Below are 20,487 nucleotides of genomic sequence, written 5' to 3'. Positions count from 1 at the left end.
GCACACAGTGAGCACAGACATGCCATTGTGTCCGGTTTATGTGATTCATGTATAGCTGAAGACGAGCGCAGCGGCGCGTGGAGACCATTTGAATTGTTCTGCCAAATACAAATGCAGAAATATAGATGTGTGTCCACCAACACAGTGTACTGTGTGTGTGTTTTATTGTGTCCATGAGTTTCTCTTGTGTGAGTGTCGATGTTTTCCACCTGTATCATTGTTCCTTTTTATTGCGTGTATGAGGGAGTGTTTTTGTGTTCACATGGACAAATGGATCTTCATGTTTATCACCATTTATATTGGAAAGAGTGTTTAGAATTATTGCGCCGATTCAGCGCCTCCCTCGTGGTGTAAATGTATCAGACAAGGAAATAAAAATCTCACACTGCTTGAGGTGTGGACAGGGACGTCCTGACTTTGTGTCCAACGGTTGGTGACCACTATTTGTTGGCTGGAATAAAATATAAGTGTCGCAAAACCATATATGTTTATGTTCAAGTGACAAAGCCCTCTAGCAGCAGTAGTAACCCAAACGCCATGGACAAAATAACGTATTTTAAAATGTAATTCCGGTGAGTTGTTACTTCTAACCAACGAAAACCTTTGATGAAACCTCGATTCAGCCTCCTATATATTTTTTTTTTACCTGTTATGTTGATATTTTTATAGGAAAATACATCAATTCACGTTGTTTGAGTGGCTCATTTCCATTCTTACCCAACATAGAAGCCCACTATTTCTACTATAACTTGAGACAGCACGCTAATAGCAGCTATTTGTGACCACCAGCCTATGCTCATCTCCCGCTGAACCAACCAGATGGTTTGTTACACAGAACCATCTGAGAAGTCGTCATTGGAAGCAGTTTGGGAAATGGCAGGCACTTTCAGACACTACTTGGCAGGTGATCGGATGAACCATCTGTCAATCAACCTCGTTGGGAGGTCTTTCCTGTGAAGCAAAGCCCTTAGCTGCGTCTTTGCTCTCCTTGCAATGAAGAACCCTTCATTGGTCCGTGCCCTAGCTGGTAACACTTTCTATGAAGGTTATAATGCATCATAAGCACATTTATAACACATTATAATGTATTTCTAAGGCTTTATAAAAGTCGGTATAAATGTTTATAATCATGCATGACAGAGTCAAACTACACATTGACTTATTGAGGAGAGTTTCAAGACTGGTATTATTGAGGCCATCGGGGGTTTAGGGGATCGGGATAGACACTGCTGATCAGTTTTTGGGATAACAATGGCTCTCTCAAATAACTAGCAAGCCCTTTACCAAATAAGGAAAAAGTAATTATCCTTTTGACTATTAATGTCGTTGCCACTGCTGCTGATGTCAATCTCACAATTATTATAATTATAAATAACAGCAGAGCTCCCAATGTCAACATATTCAGTTATAATTTCTTTTCAGTGAGTTAAGCAGGAACTCTTTTTTTCTGCTCGACATTTATTATTTTCTTCCTCTCATAATGAACACAATGTGTCAGGGTTTTTTTTTTATCTTTGTGTAGGGACTGGCATGCAGTAATTATTTGCCTTCATACTTTGCCCATTTGCCAAATTTTAATGTATATTTAATTCTTAATTAATTCTGAATAATTAGTTCATTAATGTAGTGACAGACGGAGGCTATATTTGTGTGTTCGATTCCATAGTTAGCCTTGAGACCTTGTGTTGTAAATGCCTCTGCTTATTTCATCACATTGCTTTAGACATAACATTCCCTTTACATATTAATATTTGGCTGCAGTTGTTTAAATTAATGCAACTTTGTACATAAAGCATCATTGTTTATAATGCCCCCTAAATAGAGGAGTACGAAGCAGAGAGAAACAAAGTGTTGTGAGAGGAAGCTGAAGAAATGATAAGCAATAAATAAGCTGCTGGCCAGAAGGTGAATTATATTAAGTATAATACCGTCTTGGCCACTGAGACCCTCAAAAAGCGGTAGCAGATACACACTCGAACCATCGCTAGTTAGTCTTTGACATCAATATGGAGTGCACAAGTTAATATGAACTCATTATCCCATGAAACAGTGTGCCATATTTGCCTCCAGCCATCACAATCATTATTTTTTAACAAACAAAATCATTACATTTTCAACAACCGGAGTTCAGACTGTGTGAAACCTTGGGCCGCAGGGGGCCAATAATGTTTTGGTGATTCACTGGTAGAAGTTTAGATTTAAATAGTTTTCTCTTCGTGAACCCTGTTTTCAAAATCCATGATTAACATAATGGCAACACAAGAATACAAAATCAGAGAAGGGCGATTGTTCTTTCTACTTAGAATTCTTAGTCATCCGACTGTGTGTAGGTGCATGTACAGGGGAATGTCTAAAGACTCAAATTTATCCTAAAAATCAAAACTCAAGATGGGACCCTGCTGCCTGAAACGGTTGATTAACACCCGGCAATAACCAAATTGCCGGGTGTTATACTTGTTGTTTTATGGGGCCATTAAAAGGTCAGTAGCGATTAAACACAGCGGTAAAAAATGCCTATTTACAACAAGTCAATTATGACGATGAAACACAAAAAGCAATGCAGACTTTGTCTGATCAAAAGAATCAGGATCCAGGCTTTTAACTGACTTGTCCTCCACTGACCCACATGCAGGTTTTAGTTTGTCTGTAAACGGAGCCGTTCCCAGTTCTTGAGCCGTCGTAGTTCTTTTCGGTTCCAGCAAACATGATGCTTTCTCTCCTTTGGGGATTTGATTTGCTCCATATAAACCATTCGGCATGACTGGGTACAGTGTGTGCACAGAACCTGATGTTCCTCTAGTCAAAGAGACACTTCAGCCTTGCAAGAGTCCAACATTGTCTTGAATCTGTGCATGACTACCTGACAGGGGAACAGTGGGAATTGATCTAATTGTTCATGGTTCATTCCCCATTGGATTGTTTTATAATTTAAAGCACAAAATACACGAGTGGGAGTATTTCAAATGCCTCTCAACAGCTCTTTAAATAGTGGCAGCTCATAACTAACGGTGCTAACCGGGCTAACAGTACGAACTACAGCAAACCTGACGACACACCAGCGTTGTGAGGGAACCTGAGGGTGGGTGCTATGATTCTTTGATGACGCTGTCAGTCAGGACATCACGAAGCCTCCTTGAACAATAGAATTATCATTAACACGTACATTTAACTGGTGCTAAGTAAGTCCCGCAGGCATTACTATATTCCCTGAGAGCGATATAGGCAAAGTGGAGCAAAGAACCACCAAAGGGCATTTGCACTGAGCCCAGGCTGCCTGTGGGGGGCACTAACCAAGAAAGAAGGAGGAGAAAGATAGAGGAGGAGGCTGGATAAGAACAAGAAAAAATTGCGAGCACAGACCAGAGGAAAAAAAGATGGAAGAGAAAAAAAATTATAAAGACTGAATGAGAATGTGAATAAGAATAAGAGACCTTGAATGAGGAGTGTATCAACAGATATCTCGACTTGTGAATAGAAATAGGGGACATTGTTGGAATGACAAAAACAGGCCGAGACAAAAACAAACTCTCCTCTTGCCCTCAGACAGACGCGGAGTGTGGGCGGCTGGCTCGCTGCAGTTATCCGAGCCATGCGGCAAATACATTCATAACATGCCACCGAGACGCCCACACCAACGTCAGCGGGCATTCCCTGCAGAGCGGCGCTGTGGGCCCCTCACCATGTGGCAGCGGTCCAAAGCTAAACAATGCCTCATATTGTCACCCACGGGGTCGACTGTAATCAACTACATGAGGAAAAAGTCATACCTTTAACTGACGACGTGCTCCGCGCTGCTCTACTACTACACTGGGGGGAGTTTTGTGATGATTCAGCATCAAGCTGTCGCGTGCTCGACCGCCATAATATGCAGTACAGCTGGTCTCAGTGGAAATACGTCTTAATAACATTTGCGAACAATACCATATGCTCAGCTGGAGATCAGTCACAAATTACACTGATGAGTGCACCCCATTTAGCGGAGTTTAAAGGAAAAGTCCAACATTTTTTTCGGGAACTGTGCACGGTTCACCTTGCCAAGAAGAGAGGATCGATACCACTTTGAAGAACAAGCAACAGCAGCAGCTGATCAGCTTAGACTAACTGGAAGGAGTTGTCATACGCTTTATATTCTCCTTTGAAATGTGTTGAGATTGGTGTACACTCCAGGCAAACACAAACAAAGGAATGAGAAAGTAATGCCAAATAATTCCCTGATTGTCCATTGAGGGAATTGCCAGAGCCATAACTCTCTGAGTGAGCTTAAACTCAATGAAACAACTCTCAAACTATATTTTCTTACACAATAGTTACGGATGGCTGAATGTCCTCAGCAATAAGCTTGCAGTAATAAATGTCTCTTTTATATATATATTCATAATCATTCAGGGGTGATTATGAGATGATGAGACGATGTTGCGGTCTACTTGTATGGTGCTTCTATCTCAGTCCTGTGGAAGATATTAAACCACAACCTGATATAGCACAAAACAAAAGCAATAAGAACAGCATTATATTTATTTCTGCCAAAGGCATCAAAGCCAGTCAGTAGCACATGCTACACAGCAGGCTTACAGTCTAACAACGTTTGCCTACTTTCCATACAAGATGCCAAAACAGTGATCAACTTCCTAACCTCCTGTTATCAGCACTGAGTCCAATTAGCTGGACGACACTGTGTCACGCTGATAAATTCTCTGTGCCTCTGCCTTCTGTAAACATTCAAGGAAATGCATTCTGTGCGCAATTTACTCCTTATTTGAAGTAGTCTGGATGTTTTTTCACATCCGTGGCAAACTTTGGAGGAGGGATTACTATTTTCCTGTGCTAGCAACGTGACACTATAGGGATGGCAATGTAAGGCTGACCCTGATGCTTCCAGTCGTTGAAGCTGCAACCCGTTGCCATGGTAATCCACATCCAGATCAGTCAATTTTTAAATACATGCATTAACCCCAGAAATTACAAACAAAATAGGGCAGTATTCTATAATTCCATCACTATGATGATGTGTATGTCTTCATTTGTTTATAGGCCTGTGAACAAATTCTGTTTTATGGGCTATCCTTGTCATTGGATGTGACTGTTTTTAGCCATTTCCGTTTCAGTAAAAAGGAAAATCCTTGACCACAAATTTTTGTCTCTAACTTCAGACGATAAAAGCCAGTTAAAGTACAATAGAGGCAGATAATGGCAGGGGGCTTACTGGGGCTCAAGCCCGATAGCCAACTCCGACACAACCCTGTGACTCCTGTTAAGAAGTGAGTCGCTCACCAGAGTACCACAGAGCAAATTTAATTTAAATCCGGTCAAGGTACAGTATAGGGTCTCATATACGACAGTTTAAAGGATCGACGGAAGCAGCCATGACTTGGAACAGAGCCTTAGCCACCTGTCAATCAATGCCAGGCAGACCATTATAAAGCCAGTCATCTGCACTTGTCCAGCCGCTGGCAATAAACGCTGTCACTCGTTTCCTCTGGACAGCACTCACCCTCAAGGTTAGACAGCTATTCAGAGAAGCTCTTTCTCATTCATTCATTCGTATACTCTTCTTCCCCCCCTCTTCCCATTTCCCTGCATTCTGTCTCTCCTCTGTGATGATTTAATACCAGCTGTCTGCTCTCCCTCTCTCTCTCCATCAACTCCTTTATTCATCCCTTTCTCTCTCCGACTGATGAAGTCAGTGCGGCGCTGGTATAAACATCCACTACAGGCCATCCATAGTGATCTCATTACGCAGGACTGCAGGGGAAACTGTCTTAACCAATTTCACAGGCAACCTCCCCCTCCTTCGTCCGAGATACATCAGGGTCAAGTAAGCAATTAAGGGGCCAATTGTCTAAACAGGATGCCAGTTGAATTGGAGGAACAGAAATGATGCGGCAAGTTTCCAATTAAGCAATATAAGCACAAAGTCCCGTCTAATTGATTTGCTTTGGCAAAACCTCTCGAGTGTAACTCATGCAATGAAAGTATTAACACATATTATATCAATAATTAAATAGCTGACTGGAAGGAGCACCGGAATATGCATTATTGTGTGACAGCCCATTATTAGACAATATGTTTTTAATTGCCTGAGAACTGACTGTGGATGGCATTCTCGGAGGAGAATGGAAAAATAATAAAATAGGAGACAATATTTATATAGATGTTAAACATCATTAGGCTTTATGTCCCCGTGTGACTTAAACGCACACATTTTAGCATAATGTCTCCCCAGATTCAAACACAGAAGGACGACTGCACCGATAATTAAAAGTACAATAACATTCAGGTAGAAATGCAAAAAATATTCCGCTGCAATTAAGAGTCTGTATAGAATGATGACTTTAGTTGAGCCAAAATCCAAGAGATTCACCTAAATAAAGGCTTTTATTAGTGAAATGGACTTTCATTTATATATCGCCTCTCTAGTCCTCTGACCAGCTCATTACACTCCACATTCATACACACATTCATACGCTGATGGCTGCAGCTGTCACACAATGTGCCAAACTGCTCATCAGGATGTGAACTAATGTTCATATGCACGGCCTTCAGGAACAATGAGCACTGAAGGGGTTCAGTGTTGTGCCAAAGAAGACCCAGAACAACTATCTGCACCCTGACAAAGTCAGTTTCTACAACTTCTCAGTAGAAATACATTCTCGTCTCTCTCTGATACAAAAAGCATCCAGACCTTTACAATAAACGCCGCTATTAAAGTCCTCTTACCGGATGTTGTGGGACTTGCGTTTGATCTCGTTCCAGCAGAGGTTCATTTCTCCGGTTGGGTGCGGGCCGCCTCCTCTTAGTCTCCTGCACTCGGTCCCCTCCTCCTGCCCCTCACCGTCCACTGTGGATTGGCACGGCACACAGTGGCATCCCGGCCACGAGGGCCGCCCTGCAGCTGAGGATAAGAAACACCCAGGTGAGTATCGCATTATTCATTTTTAGTTGAGCCTGCAGGTAATGAATCATTTGTTCTGATATTTAAAGCAGATGAGGGTCTGATAAACCATCAAACTCACTCTCATGACAGAGTAAAGCTCCTTGAATGCTCCCCCTCACATTGAGAGACACATACTGTAGCACAGTTCTAGTTGGGATTGTCCCGTACTTAATTGCTTTTACCACTTTTACTTTTGAGCACATAATGTGAAACCAATCTGAAAACACGTTTTTTCCCCAGAAAATGGATTTTCGACAAGCAGAAATATCATTAACAACCGCCTCATTGACAGCAGCTCTAAATGAGTTCAACATTTTAGAAATGAGCTTATTTGCTTTCTTGCCAAGTGTTACACGAAGAGACTGATACACCCGTATATCTGTAGGGTTAATATAAGTTCAGCACAGAGACTGCAAATGAGGGAGAGCTTACAGCTCAGTCCAAAGGTAACAACAACACCTACCAGCGAGCCTAAGGCTCACTAATCGGTTTAATCCATACAGAAGTGTGATAATGATATTCTGAGGGTTTATGTGCTATTCATATTTATACTGATTGTTGTTTTTGTAATTGTTAGGTCAGTTTGCTCTTTTGAGTTCTACTCAGTTCATGTTAGGTAATCACAGCCAGACTTAATTCCACTTTTTGGGGTAGATAAAACATCTTTTTGAAAATCCATCTGGGACTCCTCATGCGTGCCAGCTGGGCCTACACAGTCCCCTGCTGCCTGCCTTGAAGCTTAGTCCAAAATGTCAACTATTCCTTCAAAAGGTGCAGCGGCGTCACTCGTAGCCAAAGAACAACAGACCTGCATTCAGGAGGTTACCAGAAACATGACTAAAAGGATGGTAATGTTGATCCATCACTGCTGGATATGAATATAATAAATGTCAAGTACTGTGCTTACAGCTCTATTCTGCTGTCTCCAAGTAGCCAAAAAAATCTGTTAATGTAGGTTTAAGTCAGGGAACAGATGCTTGATCTGTTCAGGGCAGAACCTGCATTTCTAATATTGAATAAGTCAAAATCTCCTGAACGAGAAAGCGTAGGGCAAAAATGTGAAGAAGCCCCACGAACACAAGAAGTCTAGTCCAACAGATCGGACTCAAATTGAATAACTGTGTCCTGTGTGTAAGATTGAAAAGCTGAATCGTGAGACGCCGGCAGTTTCATCCCATTATTCCATTCCATTAAACTCGAGGAAACAAACGCAGACAAAAAGCCTCTTTTCTCACAGACTTTTAGAGTGAGGGGGCATATGAGGCTAGACGTGAAGAGGTGCAATCCCCTTGATGGAGCTGTGGGGGGAAAACATATCAAGGAGGCAGCACAGGCACACACACACACACACACGTACTGTAGTAAGTGGCAGAAAAAGCTTTCCTCGGTTCACAGGTCGGGAAAAATCTTGTGTTTGGTCACTGGGCTGTCAGAGGCTTCCTGTCTGTTCCGTTAATTTCACAACCTTTACCTCAGCAGCAGCTGGGCCTCTCAGCTAACACCATCAGCCTGATAACACACACTACCACACACACACACACTGGAAGAAGGAGCTTCACTTGTGCCTCGTCAGAAGGCTCTTATCACATACATTTTTTAAGACTGGTCAATCCGATTCTTCCCTGCAGCAAGACTCAACCTCCAACCTTCACAGCAGCAGTCAGCCATCAATCCTTGGCAAATCTCACACACACACACACACACACACACACACACACACACACACACACACACACACACACACACACACACACACACACACACACACACACACACACACACACACACACACACACACACACACACAGTTAGTGCCAGTCAAAATGAATGAAATGAAAACATCTTCCAGTCATTAAAGGGTTAACTTCCTTCTTCCCTTTGAGGTCTCAGCTCTCGAGCTCAGGTGGTTTGTCAAAAACAAATCGAGCCCCAAATGAACCGGGAAGAAAGAACTTTTGTGTGGACATTTGAGTGAACGACTCCCCAGTGAGAGCAAAGAAAGGACTTTCAGTGTACTCATCTCATTCTTTATCTTCATCCTCACTCATTTCCCTCCTCCTAACATCAGTCGTCTCTCTTCCTTTTTAGTTTGTTCTACAGGCCACCTCAGTTCAGGTTGGCCAGATTACCATTTCCCCCCCAGTTCCACATGAATCATCCCCATCTCGTTCCCACTCCTGTCTCCTGTTATCTCTCGGCTTCCCTCCCGTTTCTTCCTCAGACAGCTTCTGTTAACGCAGGTGAACGCCGTATGAATCAGCACATCTCTCCCACTCTGTCCTGCTCTCTCTCTTCACTGGTAATCAACAACTAAAATGCCTTTATGTTCTGTGTGGAGATTCACTTCACTGCTGCGTTTGTGAGTAAAAGATGGAAATGAGGCAGCAACGGAGGCTCCACATGACACGGCGATGTTTAGGAGCCGGATGGCAGCATGATTGTTTGTTTGCTTTGGAAAGCTGCCCCCTCAACATGTGAAATGGAGTTGAACAATGACAATCATCAACAGCCAACACCAAGAGGATCCCCCGCAGGTGAGAGACAGCTCCAAGAGAGCTTTGTTTCTGGAGTGAAGAGGAAACCGAGTGACAGACGGAGGCTGTCGGCGGACTCGGATCTCTCCTTCAATTTCCCTTCCTCTGATTGCTACCACCAAAGCTAACGCTACAACAAAAACACACACATCATTGTGGAGGAAAGCATTTATAAAGTTGCTTAAATATTTAAAAATAAATGTTCAAATTTGTTCACATTAAAAGCCATCACATTATTATCTCACATCTGCATCATGCAGGCAGGAGTCGGCCCACAGTGCCACGCTTTTAGGTGGTCCTGTCTCCCGCTTTAAGCTTCAAAAACACGAGTCAAGCTTTAAACATGCATTATTTACGGCCTTGATCGGATGTGGCGTTGCTCAGTGGGGCGCACAGCACTGCATGTTTTCCGAAGACACAGAAAAACCAGCAGAGATTTCACTGACATGCCACAAAGTGACACAGACAATATTCCTCTTGCTGCTATACAGCCCTCACCTCCATGTACCCATGAGTGTTTCTTACAGAAATCAGCTCAATGCTTATTATATATATATATATATATATATATATCTTTTGTAATATATAACTGCAACCTGGACCATTTTCTGGACAATACGCACATTTCAAATCAAAGCAGTTGAAGATGATAAAAGATAAAACAGAGCTCTGCTGGATTTCAGAGCACAAGAGAAGAGACAGTTCAACTGTGCAGATAAAGCATCACAAGCATCAAAGCCACTGCGCCACCACACCGTGTCTACATGTTGATATTAATCTGAAGGAATCAAGACCGGAGCTAAAATATCACTGAGACGCTATAAGATAGCTAGGATTTCACTCTTATTACTGGAGCTCTGCAGAAAAAAACGCAGCTCTCTCACAATGAGCAGTGGGCACCTTAAGCTCGCCGCGACGTTACCATGCCGGTCTCACGCTCACATTGTTAAACCTGTCACTAGGGTAACCGAGCGTCGACGTGATTTACCTTGTCTGCTGACTGGCTCGGTGGAGATAGGTCCAGATATAAGTCGGGAATGCAGAGAGGGATATAAGGAACAAACAGGCAGCGAGATGGAGGGAGGGAGGCAGAGGAGGACAGACACAGGCATGGTGAGAGATGGGTGACCTAATAAGCAAACGTCTCTCTTAGTCAAAGACTCTTCTGTCCTTGCACATTCCTGCTCACACCTACATGCCCCCCCTCCTCAAGACTGAGGGGAATAAAAGGCCATCTGCCTGATGTCCCCCGACCCACGCACTCTCTCTCTGTGCCCAGCGCACAGAAAGACCTGCACTAATGGTTCTGGCTTGCGTTGCTGCTCCCACAGTATTCACAATTGTTAATAAGGAGCACAGGGGTCAAAGCCACAGCAGCACAGTGACGGTACAACAAGGACGTTTGTAGAATGAAAAGAAATGACAGGAGGTCAGGCAAGGTTGTGCTAACAGATATAAAGTTTTGAATGTTACTTTGCTGCATTTCTTGATTGTCAGTCACGCTAGCAGCAGGGCTGTAAGGACAGCAGAGCCGGACTGTCAGTCTGAAATGTCTCAATAACCACTGGATGATTTGCCAGGGAATTTTGTAAATGGTGCCTGGAGGATGAATCCATCTTATGGACGTTGGTGATCCCTTGATGTTTCCTTTGTATGTCACAAGTTTATTGTAATTATTAAGACGTGGAATCCAGCATTTAAATAACCAATATGAAGATAGTGTTTCCAAATCAAGTTTTGTGAGGGGTTCGTAGAATAAAAAAAATGCAATTTTGCCAAATTTCTTTAAGAATCTGAATACTCTGGGGACACTGAATATTGTCCCATGGGTTCACGATCGTTTTAGCTTGTGCGCACATTTATTTAAAATAGAACACATTTCAAACTGTAATTGTGAACACGTCCTTCTGTCAGCAGGCTTAAGCCAACAATGATTGGAAATGCATTTACACCCACAATAACAAACACTAAACAGAAGTGATAAAGCCCATCGTGCATTCTCCAAAAAAGAACTGGCGATCGCCGCCACAGACGCCCAGAACTTAGCGGCTGGGTTTCACCGAATGTGACGAGCACTGATTCAATTTCAACAACGAAATCCCAGGGCCAACAATCAATGAGTCAGAGTATCAGTGTCCAGGAAGCCTGCTGGTAAATACAGTCAGTGCAAGTGTACTCTGTGTGTGTGTGTGTTGGGGGGGATGTTGATGTGTGTCCTGTGCTCTTGGCTGTGTGCCTGATGGGGGTTAGTGAAGGTTGGACCACTGCCTCCCTGCTGCTCCGTCCTGCTGTCCCACAGCCCCTCAACAGCCACCAGTTAGAAGGCGGGGGGGGGGGGGGGGGGGGGCACACACACCCTCGAGCTCTCCGTCCCTTCTCTGCTGCTGATGCAGCATGAGCGAGCTGAGCTTCCCCTCACAGCTGCAGCCGTCACACACTGCTGGAGGGACTGGAGGAGCTCCAGTGACACAACACACACTTACACACACAGGAACTTTTCAGTATCGCATATTAAATCGTAGACTTACTGTAAGAGAAACTACATCAGGTCTACCCTCCACACCCCTGCTGGGCCCGGGCAGCTGTCAAACTGTTACCATTCCCCCTTGACACATTGCAACACAATTCCCAAAACTTGACTCCATTTGTCTGCAGACATGTGGCACGGTGATTTGTGATTGGAGGGCCCGCAACAGAACAGCAGGAGAAAGGAGAGAGTCTCGCTTCCCCCTCTTCTTCCTGCCGTCTTCCTCCTGTACTCCCATCACGACCGCACATTGTCACGCTCGCGGTGTTTTGTCCTTCAAGCGCATATTTCATTACCCTTCCTGCTTTATTATCGCTCCAATGACAAAGTAATTTCCCCCAGGAGCAAACATGGCATCCACACATTTATTTCTATTTACATGGCGCCATTATTTTTGTCCAGAAAATATGAGGTTTGAAGGGAGAGCTCGTCGGTGAAATAAGAGCCCAGGTGACATTAACGTCATTACCGCTGGAGGTGGAAGAGGGGAAGTGTTATTCAAACACATAATGGGATGCTCATAGTGTTGATTCTAGCATCAGGTGAACAATTGTTATGCTTCCGTCAACTGCGCGGTGAGTGAAGTGCTTCCAGAGCAGCAAGACTGACAATCAACAGAAAATATTACACCGTGAGGGTTTGAGTTGTGTTTGTGGTGCAGCCATCTGCCTTATTGGCCAATAAACTGAGAAAAGTGAAGGTATTTCCTCCTCACAACATTTATGTGTTCCTCGCACAGCAGTGCTTTCCTCCACAGTGGAATAGGTCATGTTGTTGCAACTGAAATACCAGTTTAGTCTAGTGCAGGTGAGAGTTTGGCAATGAAATACCAATAGACATAATATCCAAATATGAAGATCTTTTAATGCTGCAGCATGAGCCATTCCCAGTGAGACACAGGAATGACTGAAGAGTCACTGTTTCTGTCGGCACTTATAATGCAGTTGAATTTACATACAGGTCTGACATCCTACAGCCCCCGTTCCAGGTGTCCCAGATGTTGTGTTTGATCAAAGGGTCATTGTCTTATCCTGCATCAATGGGCTTGTCTGGCGACGCCCCTGGTGAAAAAAATGGAGGACAGACAGCCATTTGCCCACAGAAATACATGATTAAATAGGAATTTCCCTCACAGTCATCAGTGCAGTTGCTTATAATACAGTCACACGGAGTTGTAGATGGGACAGACGATGGGGTCCTCGTTAGGACCTCGTTAGGACCTCATTCCAAAAGGACCTCGTTCCCAAGGACCTCATTCCCAAGGACCTCGTTCCCAAGGACCTCGTTCCCTTCCCTCCCTTTACAATATGCCGAAGCATATTTATTCAGCACCCCGTCAGCGGACAGCGACAAATCATAAACAAAGAGACACTTTTATGGCTGTACCGAATAGTTGGAAGCTTCATTCATGAGGGCGATTTCCAAATTCTACATCAACATTTGAATGCTGCGTATTTTATTTATTTATTTTTTGCATGTCTTTTCATTCTGTTTCCTTAAATTTGGTTGATTATTAATAGAAACAGAGATGGGACGGAATACAAATACCTTGTCACTGTACTTAAGTAGAGTTCTCAGGTGTCTGTATTTACTTTTTTATTTTTTATTTTACTCCCTACATTTTAAAACAAATATCTGTACTTTCTACTCCTTACATTTTCAAAACAGGCTTGTTACATTTTAATACATTTGGGGCGAGTATCGATCCTTTCCTTCTCATTAATGTGGCGCAAGATTCGGTTAGCCTTGCAAAACACAGCCAGTAGAATGTCCCTCATACTTTTTACTTTATACTTTGAGTACATTTGAGAGCCTGTACGAGAGCCTGTACTTTTTGGACTTTTACAAAGTCAAGAAGTAGAATCAGTACTTCTTCTTTTACCAGAGTCTTTTTGAAGTATCTGAACTTCTACTTGAGTCTAGAATGTTTGTACTTTTGAAACCTCTGAACATAAAATACTGATTGAAACAGCTTTCTACATACCTCGAACTCTTGACTTTTTATCGAAGAATGAAATATTTTCTGATGCAATTGTTCATCTTTTTACTGATGATTCAACCAGAAGAGTTCCATGGCCCATCCAACTCTTTGAACTGCTTCAAATGCCAATAACTTAACATTTACAAAATTGAACATGACTTTTACTTCAAAGACCCAGGACACTTCCGCCCACTTCATAACTAACTAAAATAACTAACTAATATTTTATGTTCTTTCAAGTTGTTGCCATCCATTCATGGAAAAAATAAAAAGTTCAAATGTTTTGAATCTTCATACACAGAAAGAGTTTGTATCACCTGTTTGAAGAAAATAAGGCTTTAAGGCCCCAATAGCAGGCAAGAATGACTTGATAAGATGGAGTTGTTGCAGCAGTTCTCTGCTTCAAACAGCCACCCCAGCAAGGAACAGATTACGGCAAAATGTCCACTTTACTCAGCTGTTTCTGTCGATGCCACTGGTCCAGACAGCATCCTTATGAGCTTATCGGGAACACTCTCCAATCTTATTCCATACAGTCATCCTGGCCTCTCGCTGTCTGTTTCAAGAAAATCAAATCTACAGTGCAACCTTTATGAAAGCTGAAAAACCACATGCAATCTCACCTACAGCGTATTTATCACAATGTATTTCAATCTGTGTGTGTTTTCATGTTGCATGCAAGTTTCTGCCTTGAGATTCACAAGTCATCTGTTCAATTACGGCTATGACTAATGAATGGAGCTTAGCGGGGTTCCAATTTAAAGGAGCTGAATGTAAAGACGTCTACCTGAGTGGAGAATGCTCTCATGTGGCGGTTACAGCTGATAATAACATCCCGACCAACAGTCAACATGTTTGCCCTAGTTTACATTGTGAGCGGCGTTAGCACAGTAAGCTGTGAGCTATGGGGCTCGCCTTCGCCATATTGAGAACCATTAAGAGGCAATGAAAATGTTCCTAATCCTGTATCTTGCACCTTAAAAGGAACAGTTTGTTGTCTTGAATCTTTGTAAGGTAGCAGGCGACAGTTGAGATATTTTGTCCTGTCTCAAAACACACAAAAAAAAACTGTTTCTGAAAAATGACAACAGAATCAAAGTTACAAATTAAAAACAGAAGACAACAAATTATGAGTGAAGAAAATGAGCTGAGCTGATTTGACAGTCATGACTTCAGTGAAAGCACCCAAAAAATATGGTGCAACAAATTGGAATACTTTTCTCGGAGGGAAAGATTTCCAGCACACCTTTGGCAAACTCAACTGAGCAGACATGAAAAATACATAGAATGAGAAAGCAGAGGAACACCAGTCTGAGATGTGAAACCAAATCCAAATCTGACGTGGGTTTTACAGATACTATTGATGATGAAATGAAATGAAAAAAATGAAATGCACTAAATGTGGTGACAATGTCACTTTCATATCGTAGGGCCTGTTAAAGAAAGTGTTTAGCGATGCAATGCTGTGTTTAAGATGCATGCAAGCCTTGCTACAGTGTTGATATATGCAGAATGTGACAAGGCAACTGTGAAAGACTCGGAGCGATACACCACTCAAGAGGATTCAAAACATATCAGTCCTTATCTTAAAAAGATTATATCGTCAGCTTTTTATCATTCCAGTGAAGACCTCTTACAGAGATCACATCTAAATTGATCACTGTAAGCAGATGATTATTAAAATTTCAATGTGAGACACGAGCTAGCCGGAAGCTGACAGGTTACCACGGGGCAAAGCATCATGGGAGTAGAACTAAAGAAAAAAGAATTACGGTCGTCATGTCTGATAAGACCCAAAATGAACACTGTAATCATATTGACTATTTGTAGCCCATTTGAAGAGGAATTATTCTGCCTCAAGCTTTGTGATCCATATAAGTGGTTGATTACAGTAACATGATCACAATTATCAGTTTCCACTGAAAATCAAAAGGCATTTTAGGCATTAGCTAAAACATAAAACCAGTCATCTCAAAGGAGTATATTATTATTATTTTATTATGGCAACAGCTGCATTGTTTGCAAAATAATTTAAATAAATATCTGTGAAGTCAGTAAATGAAGACCGTCCCCAGTGTTTCAAATACCCATTTACTGACAAGTGCATCTGCTGTGTTTAGACTTAATTAAAGAAAATTAACACAAAGGAGTGCACAGACTGCCTTACAATTACTGTGTAAGCAATGCTGATTAAAAGTCAACCTTGTCATTGCCTCCTAACATGCAGTGATGTGTGGAGAGGGAGCGCCACGTTCAGAAACGAGGTGATTTAGCAAACCCCAATTGAAATCCCTGCTAATTAAGATGAGTTTTCTTCCACTGCAAGGACTATGATGAAATATTCAGTTGGGAGACACACTTACAGTCAGCTGAAGTTTAAAATATGATACTTTTTTCTTCTTTTCATTCTGTCACTTCAAATCCTGCAGTGACTCTTTTTCATGAAGTTTTCTGATCCATCACTCATTACTTCCATAGCTGGTGGCATGTGCATACATATCTTGTGTCTAATAACTGACTTTACTGTTCTATCATTTCTGCACTCCCTTAGATATTTTTATCATAACGTTATAAAGTAATAATAACTTTATAAAAGTAGATCAGAAAACCTTGCAGAGTGCTGTGACTAAACACCAGATGCCTTCCATCCATTCATCCAGCCTTCCTCGGAAAAATGTCACAGTAATTTGGTTTTCTACGGAAGCCAACAACAACATAAAAATAATGCAAATTAAGAGCCAGAGTTTTGTTATGGCCTTGTGTAGCATTTAGGATTTATAGCGGATGTATAAAACAGCTGGCATTCTCTTGAACTGAGGCGGCTAAACGGCGCATTTTCTTATCCAAAGTTTTTATTGATTAAAACAAAGGGTGCATAAAAAGCATTAAATTAAAGTAACACTACAATGTATATTTTAATTTCACAGGGAAGGTGCCACTGACCCCCATAAAACGTGACTACTATCTACCCGAGTTTGGCTCCAAGTGATGCATTTGTGGTGCTAATTTCACCATAAAAGTTTTGTTTATTTGGTAGTTTTCATTTCGGTACAAGCAGGGCTCCAGCTCAAAAATGTCATTGAACAAACAATCATTTCCTTTTATTTATACTAACACATCCAATTACATCCAGTACTAGCAAGCTGAGAAGTTAAAAATCCGGAAATATCTGCTCAAAGACTCAGAATAAACACATTTTTTTTTATTTTGATATTCTTTGCTAACACACTTGGATATGTAGCAGGGACGTGACTAGGATTTAAAGACAGGGGGGTTTAGCCACCAGGAGAAGCAGTCTTTGTATTCGAACTACACACCAACCAGTGAAGAAGTCAAGCTGGTAACAAGTTAAAAGCAACGGTCTTCTTCCATTCTCTTCTGTTGAACAAGAGTTACTGTAATGTTAACTTTTAGACACATTAAAGCTGCATGCTTAGAACAGGCCCTGGTTATGTAAATGTGTCTTAAAGTGATACCGTATCTAATTCCTCTCCATTAGATAAGCTGCAGGTCTAAATAATGTCATTTAATTACACCAATTCCTGTATTTGTTCAATCAGAGTGTGATTTTTCTCAGTAATGTTCCTGTCATTAAGTATACAGTAAAATAAACCAAGACTGATTTTAAAGGTCACAATGAAGTCTCACAACAAAAATATGAACTTTACCCAAATGCCTGAATTGTTTGTATTCTTTCTGTATTCATTCCAGCAAAATGAGTATTCAGTGTCTGTAAAAAAGAAAATTAAAAACAAAAAGACATATAGGCGTCTTACAGAAAGACGCCTATTTGCCTACACTAAATGAAGTGTATCCTTTCTACAGACTATGATGATATAATCCTAAAACTCTATGTATACCCTTCATCACTGAGATTATTCTGAAAATAAAGACTAAAATAATTTTACATAAAAAAAGCCAAATTATTTGGGGGGGGGCTTAGGAAAAATGTAGGATAGCTCCAGCACCCCTAAAATAGGCCAAAAACATCACTGATATGAAGTATGTGGTAATGTGCTAATAGTGGTATGTTTTCCCATTAGATATTTTTCCAACTACTACTTTCAATTATTTAAATCTCCAAACTACTCCAGATTCAGCTCACAGTATGTCCAGCCAGTAAAGTCCTAGTTAACAGTTAGTTTTTGAACCTTCGCCGGATGAATTTCGCCTCGATTGTGAACCTTCTCACGTTGGCATTCGGAGGAAGAGTCTCAATGCAGAACACAAACAATATGAAAAAGTAATCACACAACTGCCTTTGCAATGAAAACTTTGAGTATAATCAAATGCCTCTTTGACAATAAGGAATTGTGTATAGGGGGGTTTCTGGGAAAGGGAAACAAAGAAAATGAAAAAATGCCTGCAGGCGTCAGGTCCTCAATCAGAAAAGTTAAGAAGTAAAGTTCATGAGGAAGACTTAAAGATCACAATTTGTCTCAACTGCAAGTCCAAAATAAGCCTTAAAGCAGCAACCGTAAAACATTAGGAACAACTAATTCAATCAGACACTTGTGATATTCTAGTTTATATAATAAAATAAGTGCACAGAGTAATCCCAGTGACCGTCTCATCTGCAGACAGATCTCGGGTTTCTCCCTGCAGCCCTGCTTATAACGGAACAGCTAACGCTAATGTGTGCTGCGTTGAGTTACTTCATGATGTGTTCAAGCTCTGTTCAGTAAATAGAGATTTTTGGCAAAGGTCATTCACAATATTATCATGTGCTCAAATGAAAAAGCTGTGAAATGTTTTTGTCAAGAAACGTAAATCAATAGAGTTGTTTGAAGGAGATGATTCCACAGCAATATGAAATATAATAAAGAGGGACTTGTGATGTGTTTAACTTCTTAACAGCTCTAAGCAGCTTATAATACATAATTAAAACTAATGCCACAATCTTTTTAAATGAAATATGTAGTTAGATACCTTAGTTGTTACCTCAACGTAGGAATTACTTTTCATTACAGTTGTTAATTTTCTCTAACCAAGCACTAGCTAGCTGTGTGACGCTAACAAGTTGCCAGTGCACCATAATAAGCATCTTTAAACATGTTCATGTCTTTGTGGACTCTACTTGGATGTTTACTTTAGAAATGACCTTATAAATGATATTTAATCATCAATTTTTCATGTTGCTGGACTAAATCAGTTTTACATATAAAACGTTTGTTTTGGTGTCTAATGATTTGTGCAAAGTCTCATTAAAACCATTAATGCAATATCGTTTTCACAATGTCACAACTGCTTCTCTCTTCAACCTTTACTGGAATAGTGTTTAGCTCACTGCACGGCTGTGCACTGACATGCATGGTGAGCACAGAGCCAGACAGATATACAATACGTGTGTGTGACGTGTGTGACAAAACATCTCATTTCAAGTCAGAACAGTGCAATTATGAAATATATTTCCCTGAGACAGGATCGTTATTCAAGGAGATATTACTGAATATTCACAGTAACTGTGCATGAATTGCCGATATGCGCTAATGATGAAGAGTCACGGTAATAAAGGCTGCAGATAAACCCAAATCAACGGGGAAGGAGCTTTAATGGATTCAACTCTCCATCGAGGCTCATTTGAAAGCACAAATCTCATTATAACAGCAAGAAAAGGCTTTTGACAGGGTGTGGTGTGACATTTGGCTCTCCGCTCAGCTGTCCAAACTCACTGGCCTGTCAACCTTGTCACTTCCTATTTGCTGAGGGAGCAATAAAGATTCCGATAGACGGGAATCTGGGTGACAGCTTGCTGTCCATTAAAAAGGTGACAATGAATTCCACAGCAGATCTGCAGCCTGGAGTGCGAGCTGCAGCATAAATCAGACTTTCACTGAGAAAGAGCAGCAACCGGAGAGCAGTTGCCAAAACGGAGGAGACGGAAGACACATGGGAGACATTCAGATTTTACAAACACTGCAGCCGAAATAGGAAATGCAACATTGATGCTTTGCCCGTGTCACAAAACACTAGAACATAAACTCGGCGGCTCACTCACTATGTAATTGGGACAACCACAAATCGAGTGTGAAAGCAGCTGTTTGCATAAACAGGGTCATGTTTGTTTTTCCCCTCACTGAACAGAAATACATTCATTAAAAAGATATGTTTTAAGAAGCATATACATGCCGCGAAACAGGACGGACTTAATGGAAAACACTGAGCGGATGATCGTCAGTTGAGCCTGTCCGAACAACGACGGGACACGTCCTTCGCCCGCGTTACGTTTGCCTCCGACGTACCGCAGACAGGTTGTATGTGAGTCCATGATAGGAGGAGAGAGGGAGGGGAAGTGAACATAAGGCTTTCATGTCACGCCTTAAAGAAATGTTGTTGCATCTTTCTTTTGTTTCAATTTTAAGCCCATCGCAATGTTTTTACTAAACCTAAAGTGTTATTGCATTTTGAGAAAATGTGTTCCGCTGGAAACATAAGTGAAAGTGTCGTTTCCTGTTCATCATTTTGCAGGAGACGGGGGGGGTCGCAAGAGAAGAGCTTAACTTCAAATGGG

The 20,487-nt window shown here is 41.5% G+C and overlaps 1 protein-coding gene across 1 annotated transcript in view; it reads right to left on the bottom strand.

The window, feature by feature from the left end:
• Nucleotides 1–20,487, bottom strand: part of drp2 (dystrophin related protein 2) — an 88,176-nt gene that overhangs the window by 54,675 nt on the left and 13,014 nt on the right. Inside the window, exon 2 of the mRNA XM_084009506.1 lies at nt 6,718–6,892. Coding sequence (XP_083865632.1) covers nt 6,718–6,764 — 47 coding nt within the window. The 5' untranslated portion in view covers nt 6,765–6,892. The remainder of the gene's footprint in view (nt 1–6,717; nt 6,893–20,487) is intronic.

The sequence above is a fragment of the Eutrigla gurnardus genome (assembly GCF_963514095.1).
Source record: "Eutrigla gurnardus genome assembly, chromosome: 5".
In the NCBI taxonomy this organism is placed as follows: domain Eukaryota; kingdom Metazoa; phylum Chordata; class Actinopteri; order Perciformes; family Triglidae; genus Eutrigla; species Eutrigla gurnardus.
Note: the sequence above shows the minus strand (reverse complement) of the source record. Positions and strands in the feature narration are given on the sequence as shown.